At 39.4% G+C, this 16,762-nt stretch overlaps 1 protein-coding gene across 1 annotated transcript in view; it reads right to left on the reverse strand.

The window, feature by feature from the left end:
• wbp4 (WW domain binding protein 4) overlaps nt 1-16,762 on the reverse strand; it is a 39,067-nt gene that overhangs the window by 20,228 nt on the left and 2,077 nt on the right. The window contains exons 2-5 of the mRNA XM_052013748.1: nt 9,033-9,105; nt 5,488-5,550; nt 5,256-5,382; nt 771-917 (exon numbers count right to left, since the gene is read on the reverse strand). Coding sequence (XP_051869708.1) covers nt 771-917; nt 5,256-5,382; nt 5,488-5,550; nt 9,033-9,105 — 410 coding nt within the window. The remainder of the gene's footprint in view (nt 1-770; nt 918-5,255; nt 5,383-5,487; nt 5,551-9,032; nt 9,106-16,762) is intronic.

Consider the following 16,762-nt stretch of genomic DNA (forward strand, 5'->3'; position numbering starts at 1 on the left):
GTCACAGCAACTTTAATACTAGCAGCTAGATGAGAGGAAAGGAGTAAAGAGACAGAACAAGTCAAAAGTGGTCAAAAAGAGCCTAATGGCAGTAAAACAATATAAAATAGAATGAATGAACACTGAGAGATATCAGCCGCAATCACGAGCTTTAAACTGGAGATCAGCAAGCCAAAAAAGTTGTTTCTCAAGCATTAAATCAAGGATTTATTTTATATTCCAATACAGAAGAGTGCAAGATAAAAAAACTGCAGACATTGGAAATCTGAAGAAAATGTAGAAAATACTGGAAACACTCAGCAAGTCAGGCACACCTGTGGATGGAGAAAGAGTTAAAGTTTTAGCTTGAAGACCCTTCAAAGACCATTCTGACCAAGAGTCTTCAACTTAAAACATCAATTTTGCTTCTCTTTCCACAGTTGTTGCCTGACCTGCTGAGTATTTGCTGCATTTTCTGGTGTATTACAGAACAGTAGGTGGATTTATTATATTCATGCTGTTAGGAGCAGCTTCCAAGTATTAGCATCAATTCTGATGAGCAGGAAGACTTAAGGTGATTTTTAAATAAAGTTTTAAGGTAGATGATGAAAACAGAAACATCCATTTGTGTTACCTTCAGATTACTGTGCTACAAAAGATTTCTCAATTTAAAAGCTTGCAGTTCTGAAGCAAATTTAACATTGTTGCCTCAAATTACTAGCGTTGGACAGCTTTATTTTCCTACAAGTTTATTAGGTTGATTTTTAGTGGAAATCAAGTCTAATTCTTACCTCCTGTTCCAGTGTTGTAGTAATAGGTATATCCTTCAGGTGAGACACCTTCCACCCAAACATTTGCTTTACTTTGCTTTGCACCATGTTGTGAATCAGAAACCTTTATTGCTGGCTTTTTTTCAGTTGTGCTTGATGATGATGAAGCTAATAAGACAATACATTTGTGACTTGTTTACAGAACTTAAGGAAACAGAATGTTTTAAAATATTTCACATTTTATACTCACCAGGAGTTTTTTTTTGAATGGTGTTAATTTTAATTGATCTTTTTGTTATTATTGGAACCCTGCCCAGTTGACACTTATTTCTCAGTGTAGAAGTTACCTTCACACGGGATTCTCAGTTTCTGCCTTTGAACCAAGTGGGTAGTCAATTTATCTCCAAGACCCAACTCCACATTTTAATTCTGTCTGGTGCTTTCTTCTTCAGGGAAATTCTCTCACACTTGGGATTCAGGTTGGGGAAAACATATGGGAATACCATTAAAAATATCTTCAAAACACCATTATACCAACCATCACATTCCACAGCCAAATAACATTTGCACGAATGTTTCAGCTAGAATCGGTGGCGGGAATTCATTCATCTCTCTTCATTAGCATTAAAACAATGAACAGGAGAGTTTCACTTATAATACCCATTCCACTTTCCAGCTCTTGGCCTGTAGATCTGTGTCATCATGCTCTTTCCTGTACTTTTAAAGTGATGAATTTTTCTGCCCTAAATATACTATTCCCAACAAGTTCAATATCCCTTCTTCCCTTTGGTGAATAACTTTTCCCTCAGCTCCCCTCACATCCTTCTACCTACTAAATTGAGTGTCTTCTAGTTACTAACTCTCCACTAGGGCAAACAGGTCATTGACATTAACCTTAACCAGGCCTCTCGTGGTCCTCACCAATAAGTATCCCTTGGGTGAAAAATTCAATATTAAGTCTCAAGGGTTTTAGTTCTCTATCCCACTCCCACTGACCTTTCTATCTTCAGCTTCCTACATCGCTCCAACAATGGTCAATGTTTCAAGATCTGCACAACATTGTGAGCTGAATGGCCTGTACAGTGTTGTACTGTTCTATGTAAGCTCAAGGAACAGCACCTCATCTTCTGGGACTCAATGAATTTAACAATTTCAGGTGACTTCTTCAGTGCTTTCCCATCTCTCTTCACAGAGATGGGGCTGCAACTTTCTTGCTTCAATTGGTTTCTTATTTACCTTCTGTCCCTCACATCCTGATAAGTAATTTTTACCTTAACAACTTTAGGCCGCACCTGGAGTACTGCATTCACTTCTGGTCACCCCATTGTAGGAAAAACATGGAGGTTTTGGAAAGGGTGCAGAAGAGGTTTACCAGGATGCTGCCTGGATTAGAGGGCAAATATTACAAGGAGAGGTGGGGGCTGCAAGGAGACCTGATAGAAGCTTATAAAATTATGAGAGGCATAGATAGAGTAGACAGATGGTATCTTTTTTCCTCCAAAGTTGATATGTCTAATACTAGAGGGCATGCATTTAAGGTGAGAGGGGGCAAGTTCAAAGGAGATGGGCGGGGCATTTTTTGTTTGCACAGAGTGGTGGGTGCCTGGAATGCGCTGCCAAGGGTGGTAGTGGAGGCAAATGCAATAGTTTAAGAGGATCTTAGATAGGCACATAAATGTGCAGAGAACGGAGGGATATGGACATTGTGTAGACTGAAGGGATTAGTTTAGTTAGGCATTTAATTAGTAATCTAATTAGTTTGGCACAACACCTTGGGCTGACGGGCCTGTTCCTTTACTGTACTGCTCTATGTTCTAACTTGAGTTTGCACCCTATCACACATAGTTTGTTTTCTCCATCTGTCTCTATAATTTAAAACATGCTTGTTTCCTCGCTTTTATAGTTCTGATGATGGGTCCTTGAGCTGAAACACTATTTCTCTCCCCATAGATGCCGATTGACCTACTGAGTGCCTTTATCATTTTCTTTGCGTGTTTGTGACCCAACTAGCACTTTATACAATCCTGGCAAAAAAGTCCACTCGTAAAAGGGAAGTATCGCACATACCTTCTTATCCACTGTGCTACCTATAGGGGTCTGCAGATAAACATTCCTAGATCCCATTTCTCTAAACTTTGATATTCTGTGCAAGGGAACTCATGTTAAATGACACTTATCGTGTTTTCACTCACCTTGTTTGCCTTTCCCATTCAGTCTGATGGCAGATGCTGACCAAAGCATACTTTTATTCATAAGCTATCTACTTTTCTTTATCAAAACATCCAATTGCCCAGATTTCAGAAAGATAAACATTTATCTGACATTAAAACCCACAAAGGAAAGTTAAAATACCAATGACTAGACCGATACAAACCTTCCTTAAAATTGGCCTCCCTCAAAAACATAATAGCAGGAGCTGTTTTTGAATATCAGTGACTTGAGTCTCCACAGCCTTCCAAGATTGAGAATTCCAAAGGTTCACCATTACCTGAGTGAAGAACTTTCTCCTTATCTCAGTCTTTACTGGCCTAACCTCTACTCCCAGACTCAAGCAGGAAGAACATCTCCCCTGCATCTAGCCACCAAACCCTTTAAGAGTTGTGTGCATTTTGATGAGATTGCCTTTCATGCATCTGAACTCTAGAAAATAGAGTTCCTAGGTTAATGCACCATTTCCCCTTTTAATTGCTTGCTACACCTGTATGTCGAACTTCAGTAACGTGTATGAGCACCAAGACTGCTTTGAACCTCACCCAATCTCTCACCATTTAACAAATACATCATCTTTCTGCTATGCACCGAAGTGGATAACTTCTTATTTTCCCCCACGTTATATCCTAAAACTGCCTCTTCACATACACTCACAATGCTTATCCACATTCCCCTATGAAGCTTCATCATATGCTCTGTATTCACAATCCCACCTAACTCAGCATTGCAAGCAAACTTGGAAATATGACCCTGTCAAATCACTGACGTGTGGTGAAAAGCTGGAATCCAAACACTGATCTTAGCCCACTAGCCACAGCCTCCTAACCTGAGAATGGTCCCTTTATTCCCATTCTTTGCCTTCTGTCAAACAACAATTTTTTAATGTATGTCACCATAATCCCCAATTCCTTAAGCTCTAACCTGGTTGACCAACCTCCTGTGCAGGACCTTACTGAATGCCTTTCACAAGTCCAAATACATCATTCTACTGGCTCCCCCTTATCCAGTCAAACGTGTTTTCTTTTTATAAAATCATATTGGCTCTGCTCAATCCCATCACTCTTTTCAAGGAGATGTTATTACATCCTACATCATAAACCTTAATATTCTTCTCATCACTAATATCAGGCTAACAGTTTGGTAACTCCCCGTTTCCTTTCTCCCTCCTTTCTTGAGCAGTGTGATCACACTTGCTACCCTCCAAAGGACAGTTCCAGATTCTATTAGAGCTTTTGTAGATGATAACTAGAGATTCATCCACCTCCTTCAAAATGCTGGGATGTAAAGCATCAGGTCCCTAGAATTTGTTGGTTTTCATACAAACCAACTTCTCTGGTATTTTTTTGGCCATTACTCATCCTCTTTGTAATTTTAGATCGCATCTAAGAATACAAACATTACTGAATTGTGCTATAACTGTGGAAGACACCAATTACTGAAAGGAGTGAACAAAAGAATAGTCACAGAGAAGTACAGAATGGAGCTCAAACACCAAACATTGTGTACTAAGGAGCCATAAGCACCTGCCCATTCAAATTAATCCACCAATCAACTATATATGCAGAAATTACAATTCTAAAACAGAGCTAGCTGTAAACGAACTAAATTAAGGACAGACATCTCTGCTAATTTGTGCTGCATTGAGAGGACTACCCTTTTAAGAATTAGGTGGATTGTCCTTTTAAAATCTATTCAGTCCAATTAAATCTGTTCATACAAAATTAATCCTTATGAAGTATACTAAATGGCTCTGCTGGAAGCTAATTGTTGTTTGACATGACCACATTTTTAATCCATAAAATTAAGACCATCTAAATGGCAAAGATTTACTAAAACTTTGATAGGAGGGATTAACAGGAAATGAGAAGTTAAAGTTTTCATTACTTCAACATCAAGTGATGTCTTTCTTTCATATCAAAAGGATTTTTCTGTGACAGACTACATGAAGCTGTTTCTTTTATTTGTTGTTTTATAATGTAAATTTGACCACTAAACAAATCAGTTAAACTTCCCAAGTAACAACTGAGATAGTTAAATTGGCAAAAGGGCTCCAAGCAACATTCAAATTAGTAAACAATAATAAGTCTAAACATTTTATTTAATGCTTATCTTTCGACCTTTCACTTTAATGACTAATCAAATTACCCGAAGGGTTTATTCCAAAAAAATTATCCATCATTTTTCTCAGGGTTCCCCTGACAAGGTCCATTTTTCCATTACTCACCTACCAATTAAAAATGATCCAAAAATCACACATAACTCAGTCCTCAAAAACACACTAACATTTAAAGCTACCTGAAATATTTACTCCAAGCCTCTTCAGATCTTCCTGATAAGCTTTCATGGCTGCATTCTCCATCTCAGCAAATTCCTTTGCCATTCTCTCCTCTTCTTTTGCTTTATCCAAACTTTTCTTTTTAATCTGGAATACAGATGAAAGTGCTGTATAAAACAGCCCTGGATAGGAAAAGTGTGTACACAACCAACAGAAAAAAGGGAAGTGCAAATTGAGAAAAAGAAGAGATACCTCACTGATTTTCCTTGCTACATTATCTTGATGATTCTTTCCCCTTTCATGAAATTCCACACTCTGTAGGAAACATTTGAGAAAAAGAAATGTAGTCTACTTACTGTACAAGCTAAAGAATCAATTTAAACAAACTGTTTTTAAAAGCCAATTCCAGCTTAACAACTTGAAAATGGGAGAACGTTTACCAATGTTAAAATATCACACTTCTTTTAAATGAAAACTGCTTGTATCCACTACAGAACTCCACATGCAATTATTTGTATAACAGAAAATTTCTCAATATTTCATCACAAGTCCAATTGCTCAAAAGGCTGAGACAAATTTCATCTTCAATTTCCTGTAACAGAAATTTTGATTGTCCAAGTATCACTTCTGAATAAGAAAAATCAAAACCACATTTCAAAAGGTATTACCCAAGTGGTCTAATATTGTCAATGTATCAGCCTGTCTAAAATGTCCAATTTAGATCACGTATAAGACGAAAGGGAAGGCCTTCAACCATAATTTGAATATTCTAAACACTTGCAGATTGGAAGATTTTCTAGCATACAAACACGGCATTCTGAACATGCAAATTTTCTTTCATGGGGTAAAATCGCGCATCTCCTCTTCCAGCAAGGAACCAAGAGGTTACCTGCTTTTCTAAAACTCTTTGAAGTAAACTCTGAGATCTCAATTTTATTTAAGGTAGGTGATTCTTCTTTTTAAGCAGAAGGTAGAGGGTCACAGAAGTATTGTAATCAATGAGTCTAGTTTTGGGTACTGCCTGTTGATATAGTTAATTGCTTGATCATCTTCTCACCCACTGCAAGCTTCCAAGGTTTGATCACAGCTGAACAAAATTCAATGGTAAAACTAAAGCCAAATAATGCTTTTAAACTTAGTTACATTTTTATACTGCCAGCATGAATTGGACTGGAAAACTAGGTTCATTTGGTAAACACACACTCAAGTGTGTTTCAAAAATAAGCTCATGCAGAGACTAGGCGTAACAAACCATTAAAACCACAAACTTCACATCAGATAGCATTCCATTATTTTTTTCAATAATTCTCATAGTTTTACAAATTAACTCTCACATTAATTGCTTGATAAGAGTATAATCACTCATTTACTCCTCAACAAAGTTTGCCACATTTCTCACGTTTACCCAACTTGTAATCACAAATACATCAGTAATACTATGATTGTAAATAAACAGAGCATCACCTCCAAAATAACCAGATGGAAATTATGGCCCCAGAATATAGACTTTAAAACTAAATCCTTCCTAAACCTATGGAGTTGTAACATTACCACGTTACAAGAATGATCAAATGCAGATTAAAAATTAATTGAAAAATGTAAAACCAAAATACAAATTAAATATATTGACTAGTGTCTTTAATCATTTTGAAAATCAAGTAGGTTCTGTAATGGGAAAGTGATCTGTTCCACCAAATCACCATCTCTAAGGTGAAGATCTGCACTGATGTCATTGCACAGGAACAGGTCCTTTGGCCCACTGAGTCCGTGCCGACCATCAAGCACCCTGTTACACTAATCGTGCATGAATCCCATTTTTATTCTCCCCACGTTCCCATAAGACCCCTCAGAATCTACCACTCACCTACACACTAGGGGCAACTTACAAAATTTTACAAGTTTAAATGTAAATTTTACATTAAATTTTATTTACAGCGTGGTAACAGGCCCTTCCGGCCCAACGAGTCCGTGCCGCCCATTTTACACCCATATTAACCTACCCGTACGTCTTTAGAATGTGGAAGGAAACCGGAGCACCCGGAGGAAACCCACGCAGACACAGGAGAACGTACAAACTCCTTACAGACAGCGACGGGAATTGAACCCCGATCGCTGGCACTGTAATAGCGTCGCGCTAACCGCTACGCTACCATGCCACCCCAAATACCATGGCCAATTACCCAAACAACTCGTAACTCTGGGACATGGGAGGAAACAGGAGCACCCAGAGGAAACCCATGTGGTCACAAGTGGAAAAACCCAAAGCTAGGCCCATTAGTTACATTCTTTCTACAGCCCTGTATTTTCTGCTTTAAAAAACACCTCGCTTATGTGGTTTCAGAGTTTCACAGTAAAGATTACTTCAAAACGTTATATTATCCCGAGACAGAGATAACCACAACCATCTTATCGCCCTTGATGCTGGGTAAAAGTCTAGTTAGAGACATGATATCCTCTCACTACCCAGTTTACTAAGGCTCCTTGTTGCCACAGTCAGTCAAATGTTACCTGGATATCAAGAGCAATAACCTCTAGAATCTAGTTCTTAAGTCTATGCTTGGAACACGCCTGAAGTAAGATCTGGTGGCTCTGGTAGAACCAAAATGCCAACCGAGAGTAGATTTCTGATGTACAAGTGCTGTTAGCACCATCACAACAGCCTTCATCATTTGCTCATGATTAATTGTAGAATGATGAGGCAGTGACGGGCTAGACTGGATACATCATGCCTTTTAGGGACAAAACAATTTTCTGCTGCCAGGTAGATGCCATTGTGGTTACACTGGAACAACCTGACTGGGAATGCAACTGTTGTAGTCCACCGATCCATTCACTATATTCAGGATCCTTAGCTTTTGCTGAATCTAATGCAGCCAATTATTTCCTGATATAAACTGAATGGATGAACGTGGTGGAAATGGGGATCTCAGGAGGACTCAAGTCACCTTAGTTAGTGGAGGCACTACTGAGCCAAAGCAGAACACACTTGTGGCTATGTTACCTTCAATGCTTGCACCAAAGTGATACTCAATATGGAGATATATATCAATTCATCAGCTGAAGGAGGGCAGTAAATGATTTACTTGCTCATTTTTGATCTATTGCCAGCATCAAAGCCGATGTTGAGAACTCCCAAGAACAGTCCCTGCCAACTGTTTACCATTAAACTAGCATACACCTCCACAGGAACAGTGATGGAAGAGTCTGGCTGAGATAAACTGTGCCAGGCCATTGAGACATTCTCTTAAATTTTGCAAGTCATCAGATGATAGTGAGTTTGACCTTGTAGAGGTCACTGAGCTGGGTACGTCTTTGTTGTGTTCAGGGCCTAAACTGATGTCAGGTGGTTCATCCTATTTTAATCTTCCTATAGCAGTTAAATACAACTGCACAGCTATGAAGTCATTTCCAGTCTGCTGAGGCCTGGAGCCATATATAGGTCAGATCAGTCAAGGACTGTAGATTTAGTGAAACAGATCAGTGATCTTACTGAACCAAATTGGGTGTGCAACAATTCAATAGTTTCATGGTTATCATGATTATTGACAGATTTTTAATTCCAAATTATTTAAGTGAATTTAAATTTCTGAGATACTCTAGTGCAATGGTGATCTGGAATGAAGTGCCACCATCAAACTCCAGATCACTAGCATGCTGAGAATTATACAAAGAATATTTCCTTTTAATAATAAAAATTTACACTATAACAATATGGTGGGTTGGGTTGGGTTGGTGCAGGCAGCAGCCAAGGCAGATTTGCACAGTCAAAATGCATTAAACAACAAAATGCAACATACAGGTTTATTGTCCGCTATCCAACATTTGCAGTACTCGCAGAACTTCTTTGGCTGGGACTTCCAGTAATCCGCCCTGTAGAATTAAAAGACACATATTAGTACGTGGTTTCCCTATGTCCAAAAGGCCCATTGGTTCCTTGTGTACGATGCAAACATATATGGCAATAATATATTTCCATTTGCTTTTACTCATTGTGAAAATCCCCCAAATATCAAAAGTAGGTGGATTAAGCAATGGTAGTGCTTCTCCATGTCACAGGATGAAGAATTGTTGTGAACTCCCAATAATGCAACAAGACACAATCTCGCTAATTACCTTGGTGAATTAATTCACAAATGTTTATTATGGAACAAAATACACCAATGTCAAAACTAATGATTAGGTATGTAAAGTTTATCCAATGTATGGGTTATATTTCAGTTACCAGGGAGTCTGGATCAGCTGGGTTTGTTTTCTCTGGAGTGCAAGCAGCTGAGGGGTGACCAGATATTTTATAAAATTGAGGGTGATAGATAGGGTAAATTGCAAAAAATCTTTCTCCCATGGTAGGGGCATCTAAGACAAGAGGCAAAGATTGAAGGTAGGTGGGAGAGGGAATTTTTTTCCCTAGAGTGGTTGGAGTCTGAAATGTGCTGCCTAAAGAGCTGGTGGAAGCAGTTAGTCTCATGACATTTAAGAAGCATCCACAGAAGTACTCAAATTGCCAAGGCATAGAAAATTACAGGCCTAATGTGAGTACATGGAATTAGCGTAGATAGAGGGCAGCATGGACATGGTGGGCCAAAGGGCCTTTGTGCTGTACAACTCTATGAGAAGTAGCTTTTGGTAAGATGCAAAATATAAGAAAATTTAAATTTTCTCATAAATTTTTCATGGTTGGTTAGAATTCACAAAACAATGCCACTAAAACCACTGCTACTACAGCAGCTTCTACCAATGTGTAATTAGTGAGCACATAATCAGAGGCAGGTCAAGACCTATTAGTTTCAAAGATGGCACATGATTAGAGGCATAGAGCAAAGCTTAATGAGTACCCAGCAATGTTTGCAAAGAGGATGCTGACAAAGTATTGTTTGAAGCAGAGATGACAGTGGTAATAGGTGCAGTGAAATTGATAGGCAGGATACACCAGAAAGACTACCTGCGTTTAGAATGGTGAAGTCTCAGACCAGATAGCTTTTATTCCACATTGCCAAGGAAAGCAAGAGTGAAAAATAGAGGAAAGGCCAGTCATAACCTTCCAATCTTTCCGACATATGGAGGAGGCAACGGAGAATTGTTAAGGGACAAAGGTGACACACATGTTCAAGAAAAAGCACAAGTCAATCTTATTAATTACAGGGTAAATAGTTTAACATTGGTGGTAAGATTTTTGAAACAAAACTCAAAGAAAGAAACTTTCCATTCATCTCAACAACTGATTTTTCTATAGCATACAGTACAACATCTAAGATGATGCTAAACCTATATCAGTCATTGCTTTGGTCAGTAAAATTAATGTGTCTAACTCTGGTTGCTATGTCTCAGAACGGATGTCAAGGTTGTGAGATGTGGGTTGAAAAAAAATTGTTTGCAATGATTCCAGGCACAGAGGAACATAAAAATAAGAGTTGGCCATTTAGCTGCTTGGGTCTTTTTCACCATTTATAAAGATCTTGGCTGATCTATGACCCAACCACATCCCTACTTTGTCTCCACTTTCCAAGATGCCTTCACTTAGCAAAAATATATCCAGTGCAGCTTTAAAATGAAAACTGATGTTGGGTCCATTGTCCATTTTGGAAGAATTCCTAATTTCCACTGAGTGTAAAAGTGATTTCTAACTTTCTCCCCAAAATGCCTGGCTCTAATTTTACCCCTCAGTCCTACATCCCCTGATCAGTGTAAATAGTGTCTTTCTACCCATAAACCTTGAAAACCTCAATGACATCACCTTCCAAATTCTAGGGAGTGCCACCCAAGTCTGTAATTTCTCCTCTTACTCTGTCCCAGTTTCATGCTAGTACACTTACATTGCACCTTCCAGGACCCACGTATCTTTCTTAAGATGTGGTGTGCAGGTCTGGACAAGGTAGCTGGAAACTCACAAGGCTATGCTCAGTAGTATGATGACTTCTAATCCATTGAATTCTAATTTTCAGGATTTAGAGGTCAGCATTCCATTACTCTTTTTGATAATTTCCCATAACTGTCGTGGACCTTAGTACAACAGAGGGACTTGGACCTCTACTGCTTCTAATTTTGCATCATTTAGAAAATGCTGTTGTGTTCTTTTAGATGCAAAGTAAATGACCTCATGTTCTCCTACAATGAAACCCATTACCAGAATATGGTCCCTTCACTCAGTTTACATTTCTTTGTCATGTAATGCATCCATTACACTGCTTATAATGCAGAATACCATTGTCTTATCAGCAAACTTGGATATATGGCTTTCAATCCTGTCATTGACATCATTTATAAATGCGGTGGAAGGTCTTTGCCAAAACTGTAGTCACAGCTGCCAATTTGTCACCACTTATCTGTTTCTTGCTGTTCAAACAACTTCCTGCCAGGTGAATACATTAATCTCAGATCCAGGAGTTGCAACTTCAGCTGATGGCCTCTTACGAACAATTTTATTAAATTACTTCTGAGAGACCATACAAATAAAATCCAGACATCCCCTTGCCCACTATGTCAGTCACCTTGAAACTTTTTCAGTCCACTTCATCAAGCAAACCCAGCCTTTACCAAATCCAGGCCAGCTGTCTCAGATCAGCAGAAAAATTTCACTCTGTACATTAATTGTAGTAATTTCCTGACAACAGACATTAGACCAACCTGTCCATAATTCTTTGACTGCCCTCTACCTTCCCCTTCTTTAATCATAGAGTGTGATATTCAATTTTCTAATCACAGGCAATGCTTTCCAAGCCATCTAAATTCAAAACTATGGAGCAGGGAATGCTGGTAAGCCACCCTCCCCCCTTTCCCTAAAACTTATTAGTGAAAGATTTTCACAAAACCACCAAATTTCATGGTCTAGATTATAAAACCATGAACTTCGAGTTTACCAGTCTAGTGCCACTACAGGTAGGCTAACTTACTTAAGGAGACACAAGCAACTGTAGATGCTGGAATCTGGAGCCACCCCTTCCCTCCACCTTTCAGTCTAGATGAAGGGTCTTGATCCAAAACCTCAACTGTCCACTTCCCTCCATAGGTGCTGCCTGACCCGCTGAGTTCCTCCAGTATTTTGTGTGTTGCTAACTTATTTAAGGTACTAACTCCCAAGTGTGACACCAGAGAAAAACAGTCACATGCACTCAGATTTCCAGAAATATTCTGCAAATATTCCCTATGAGTGGCTATCAAAATGTGGAGACAAGATAAATCTTGAGTGGATAAGAAATTGGCTGCTGGTTATAAAACAAGAGATGCAAGAGAGTTTGCAAGTACCAATAGTTTAAAAGGTCAAGCATCACAGATCATTCCAATAATAAGACAGCCTACAGTAAAACTAGGATATCATCAGCCACTGGTGTGATAGGCAGCAGACACCATTCACACCAGACAAGTAATGAACAGTGAACATAAATGAGAAATTCCAGTCTCCTTCCCTTGACCGCAACATCACCAGCACTGCTGAGATACCTGCCAATATCTCAGGGGCCACCACTGACCAGGAGCCGATCTGAGTCTGTCAAATCAACACAGATTCCATTACCACACTGACAAAAAGAAAAATGATTCATCCCCTGACGCCTTAAACGTCTTGCTGAGTACCTGCAAGGCACAATTCAGGAATTTAACATATTCAATTGAATGTTTCTAGCTGCAAAAAGCCACTCAACATCAAACAGGGGAAAGTAAGGATGCTGCAAGAGAACTCTTGATTTTGAAATTTTGAAATATTCAAAAACTATGCACGGTAGCATAGTGGTTAGCATAATGCTTTACAGCACCAGTGACCTGGGTTCAAATACGGCCACTGTCTGTAAGGAGTTTGTACATTCTCCCCGTGTCTGTGTGGGTTTCCTCCAGGTGCTCCGGTTTCCTCCCACATTCTGAAAGACGTACAGGTTAGGAAGTTGTGGGCATGCTATGTTGGTGCCAGAAGCATGGCAAACTTGAGGGCTGCCCCCCAAATCTCTACGCAAAAAGATGTATTTCACTGTGTGTTTCGATGTACATGTGACTAATAAAGAAATCTCATGTAGGACACAGTGGCTTCAGCATATTCTATCAACTGTAAAAGCCAGCAGCCTTACCTTGGCTACACTATCGTGAACCCATGATGGTTATCATCAAGAAATACAGGTTAATCACTTCCAAATTCCCCTCCCATGTTACACACTCCCATAAACACTCTCATGTTCATCACAATTCCATTGCTCATTACTTTGCTAAAACCCTGAACCTAATTCCACATGGGAATACCATGATAACAGAGCAGCAGTTAATGACAGAGTCCCACCACCATCCCACATCAACTAAGACTGAAAATAAAATACTCCCTTAATAAGGAAAACCCCAAGAAAATCCCCATATTTATGCAAAATGCAAATCAACTTTATTCAGTGACCTATAAGCCAAATGAGATGAAAAATGTCAGAGTTGATAGGCAATATATCAAAAAGCAGAATTTTTTAAGACCAGCTACTGTAAAACAAGTAGCTTCAAATCCAGATTATGCATTTGAAACAAGATGGCACAATCCAAATTCAAAAAAGATAGTTGCATTTTATTAACATTAAAATTCACAAAATCAAACTTTAAAATGAATGTTGTGGAGAGCAAGAAGTCACCTTCCCCCTAGCTTAACAGACCAAAATGTATAGATATTCAAAGATTCTCTAAAGGGCATAAACGTTCCTGCTGAAATACAAGTAGAGGGTGGCAAATCACAGGTTAAGAGGACAACCATATCACAGTACCCATAAATGTGTGAGCAGAGGCACTACCCAAAGAAAATCATGAACTGCATAGCTTCTGAAAGGACAACAATATTGAGCTTTTGTTTCCTTGTTCAGCCAGGATCACCCCAACTATTAAAGGACCAGGATGTGAGATTACCTGAGAGAAAGTGATGATTTATCTTTCCAAGTTCTATTAATGAGCCAGGTGCTAAGATCAATCCCTTCATGATTCCCAGGACTACTACAAATGGCTGGCTTTGCTCCAAGCTTCCAACAATAAACACATCATCTTCATCTCCAAACAGACCTTGCATATTTCCACTCTCTGACATAATGTGGAAAATTCAATATTTGATCAAAGCAGGATTTGATCTTTTAGCAAAAAAAAACTGCTGGAGGAACTCAACAGCTCAGGCAGCATCTGGGCAAAGGCATAGTCGATGCTTCTGGCTGAGACCCTGCATCAGGACTAGGATTTGAACCTTTGCCAGACATGCTAGAATTCTCTGAAAAGCAGCACGGCAGTACAATTTACCAGGACATTTGATTTCAAAATTCTCACAATTTTAAAAATCCTCCTTGGCCTTCTCTCTCTGCACTTTTAACATTTTCTAGCCCCACATTCTTCTGATATATTAGCATTCCTCCAATTCTATCCACTTGCAGAACCTTAAATTTAAATATGCTCCACCACTTGAGACCATCCATCTAGCTTCACCAGCAGTCCTTGGCTCTAGAATTTCCTCCCATCTACTGAGGTGCTCCTGAAAGGCCGTCCCACTGTTCAAGTTATTGGTCATCTGCACAAATATTGGGTCCCTTACCTGCAAATTCCGTAAAACAATACTGCCGTGAAACTCGTTATGCTTTAAAGAAATGCAATTGTTAAATGGTTAAGACACAAGATATAGAAGCAGGAGTAAAGCTATACAGCCTCATGTCCGCTGATCTGTTCAATAAGATCTTGGGTGATCTTCTATCTCAACAAGACTTTCCTGCACTAATACCCATATCCCTTTATTTCCTTACCATCTAAAAAGTGTTTCGATCTGTCTTGTATATACTCACTACTACTCTGGGTGAAGAATTTCTTATCTCTGTTCTGAATAGCCTCTCCCTTATTTTGGAGACGGACGCTTAGCTAATCAAAGACCCCACCCACCCGGGTCATTCTCTCTTCTCTCCTCTCCCATCAGGCAGATGATACAGGAGCCTGAGGCACATACCACCAGGCTCAAAGACAGCTTCTATTCCACTGTAATAAGACTATTGAACGGTTCCCTTATACGATGAGATAGACTCCAACCTCAATCTACCTTGTTGTGACCTTGCACCTTATTGTCTACCTGCAATGCACTTCCTCTGTAGCTGTGACACTTTACTCTGTACTGTTATTGTTTTTAGCTATACTACCTCAATGCATTCTGTACTAACTCAATGTAACTGCACTGTGTAATGAATTGACCTGTTATGATTAGTATGCAAGATTTTCACTGTACCTCAGTACAAGTGACAATAATAAACCAATACCAATTAGTTCTATACAATCCAGCCAGGGGAATATCAAATCATCTACTCTGTGAGAATTTTGTACTTCTCAATGAGAACAGCTCCCACTCTAAAGAAAAATATACAGGCCCGGGGTATTTAATTTCCCCTCATAAGAGAAACTTGCCATCCCAGGATTCTATCTGGTGATAAATTATAGAGCTCACTCTGTTCCTTCCTTCTTAGGCAGGGAGACCCAACCTGTACACTATACTCAGGGTACAGTCTCATCGAGGTCTTATATAAATGCAGCAAGGTATCTTTATTCTTGTACACAAATCCTCTTGGAATAAAGGCAACATACTATTCGCCTTCCTCACTGCTTTCTGTACCAGCCAGTTGACTTTCAGTGGTTCATTTAGAAGACACCCAGGTCCCTCTGAACACTAACACTGAATATCTGACGTACAAACAGAAAACGTTGGAAAAACTCAGATCAAGTAGCCACTGCAATATAGAGAAACAGTTAATGTTTCAGGTCCGAGGACCCTTGATCAGAAGTGGAAGAGAGAGGAAAAAGTTAGATGTAACTAACCTATTTTCCCTCTTTCCCAGTTCTGATGAAGGATCCCAGGCCTGGATTATCAACTATTTCGCTTTCCACAGCTGCTTCCTGACCTAGTGAGTTTTTCCAGTATTTTCTGTTTTTATCTCCACAGCCACCTCTTTCAAAATCCTTTAATGTAGATCATCAGATCCTGGCGATTTGTTAGTTTTCAGTCCCACTAATTTCTCCACTGCTGCATTCTTTACCATTGTTAATTTCTTTCGGTTCATTTGCTGCATTTCTCCACCAGAAAAGATATACTGACTTTAGAGGTGATGCAGAGGCAGAGCAAGCTCGACGGGCCAGACATCCTACTCCTGTTCCTATTTCTTATGTTTTTATTTTGAAAGGTTTTCTGCCTTCTTTCTATTGCCATTTCCTTATTCTCCCACCTTACATTAAAGAACTGACATTTTTTTTTTATTTACAGCGTGGTAACAGGCCCTTCCGGCCCAACGAGTCCGCGCCACCCACTTTAAACCCAAATTAATCTACCCGTACGTCTTTGGAATGTGGGAGGAAACCAGACCACCCGGAGGAAACCCACGCAGACACGGGAGAATGTACAAACTCCTTACAGACAGCGACGGGAATCGAACCCTGATCGCTGGCGCTGTAATAGCGTCGCGCTAACCGCTACGCTACCGTGCCGCCCCTTTATCTTTCACTAATCTTTTCCTTTTTACATATCTGTAGAGGTTTTATGATCTGTTCTTACATTTCACACTAGATT

The sequence above is a fragment of the Pristis pectinata genome, chromosome 4 (genome assembly GCF_009764475.1).
Source record: "Pristis pectinata isolate sPriPec2 chromosome 4, sPriPec2.1.pri, whole genome shotgun sequence".
Classification (NCBI taxonomy): Eukaryota; Metazoa; Chordata; class Chondrichthyes; order Rhinopristiformes; family Pristidae; genus Pristis; species Pristis pectinata.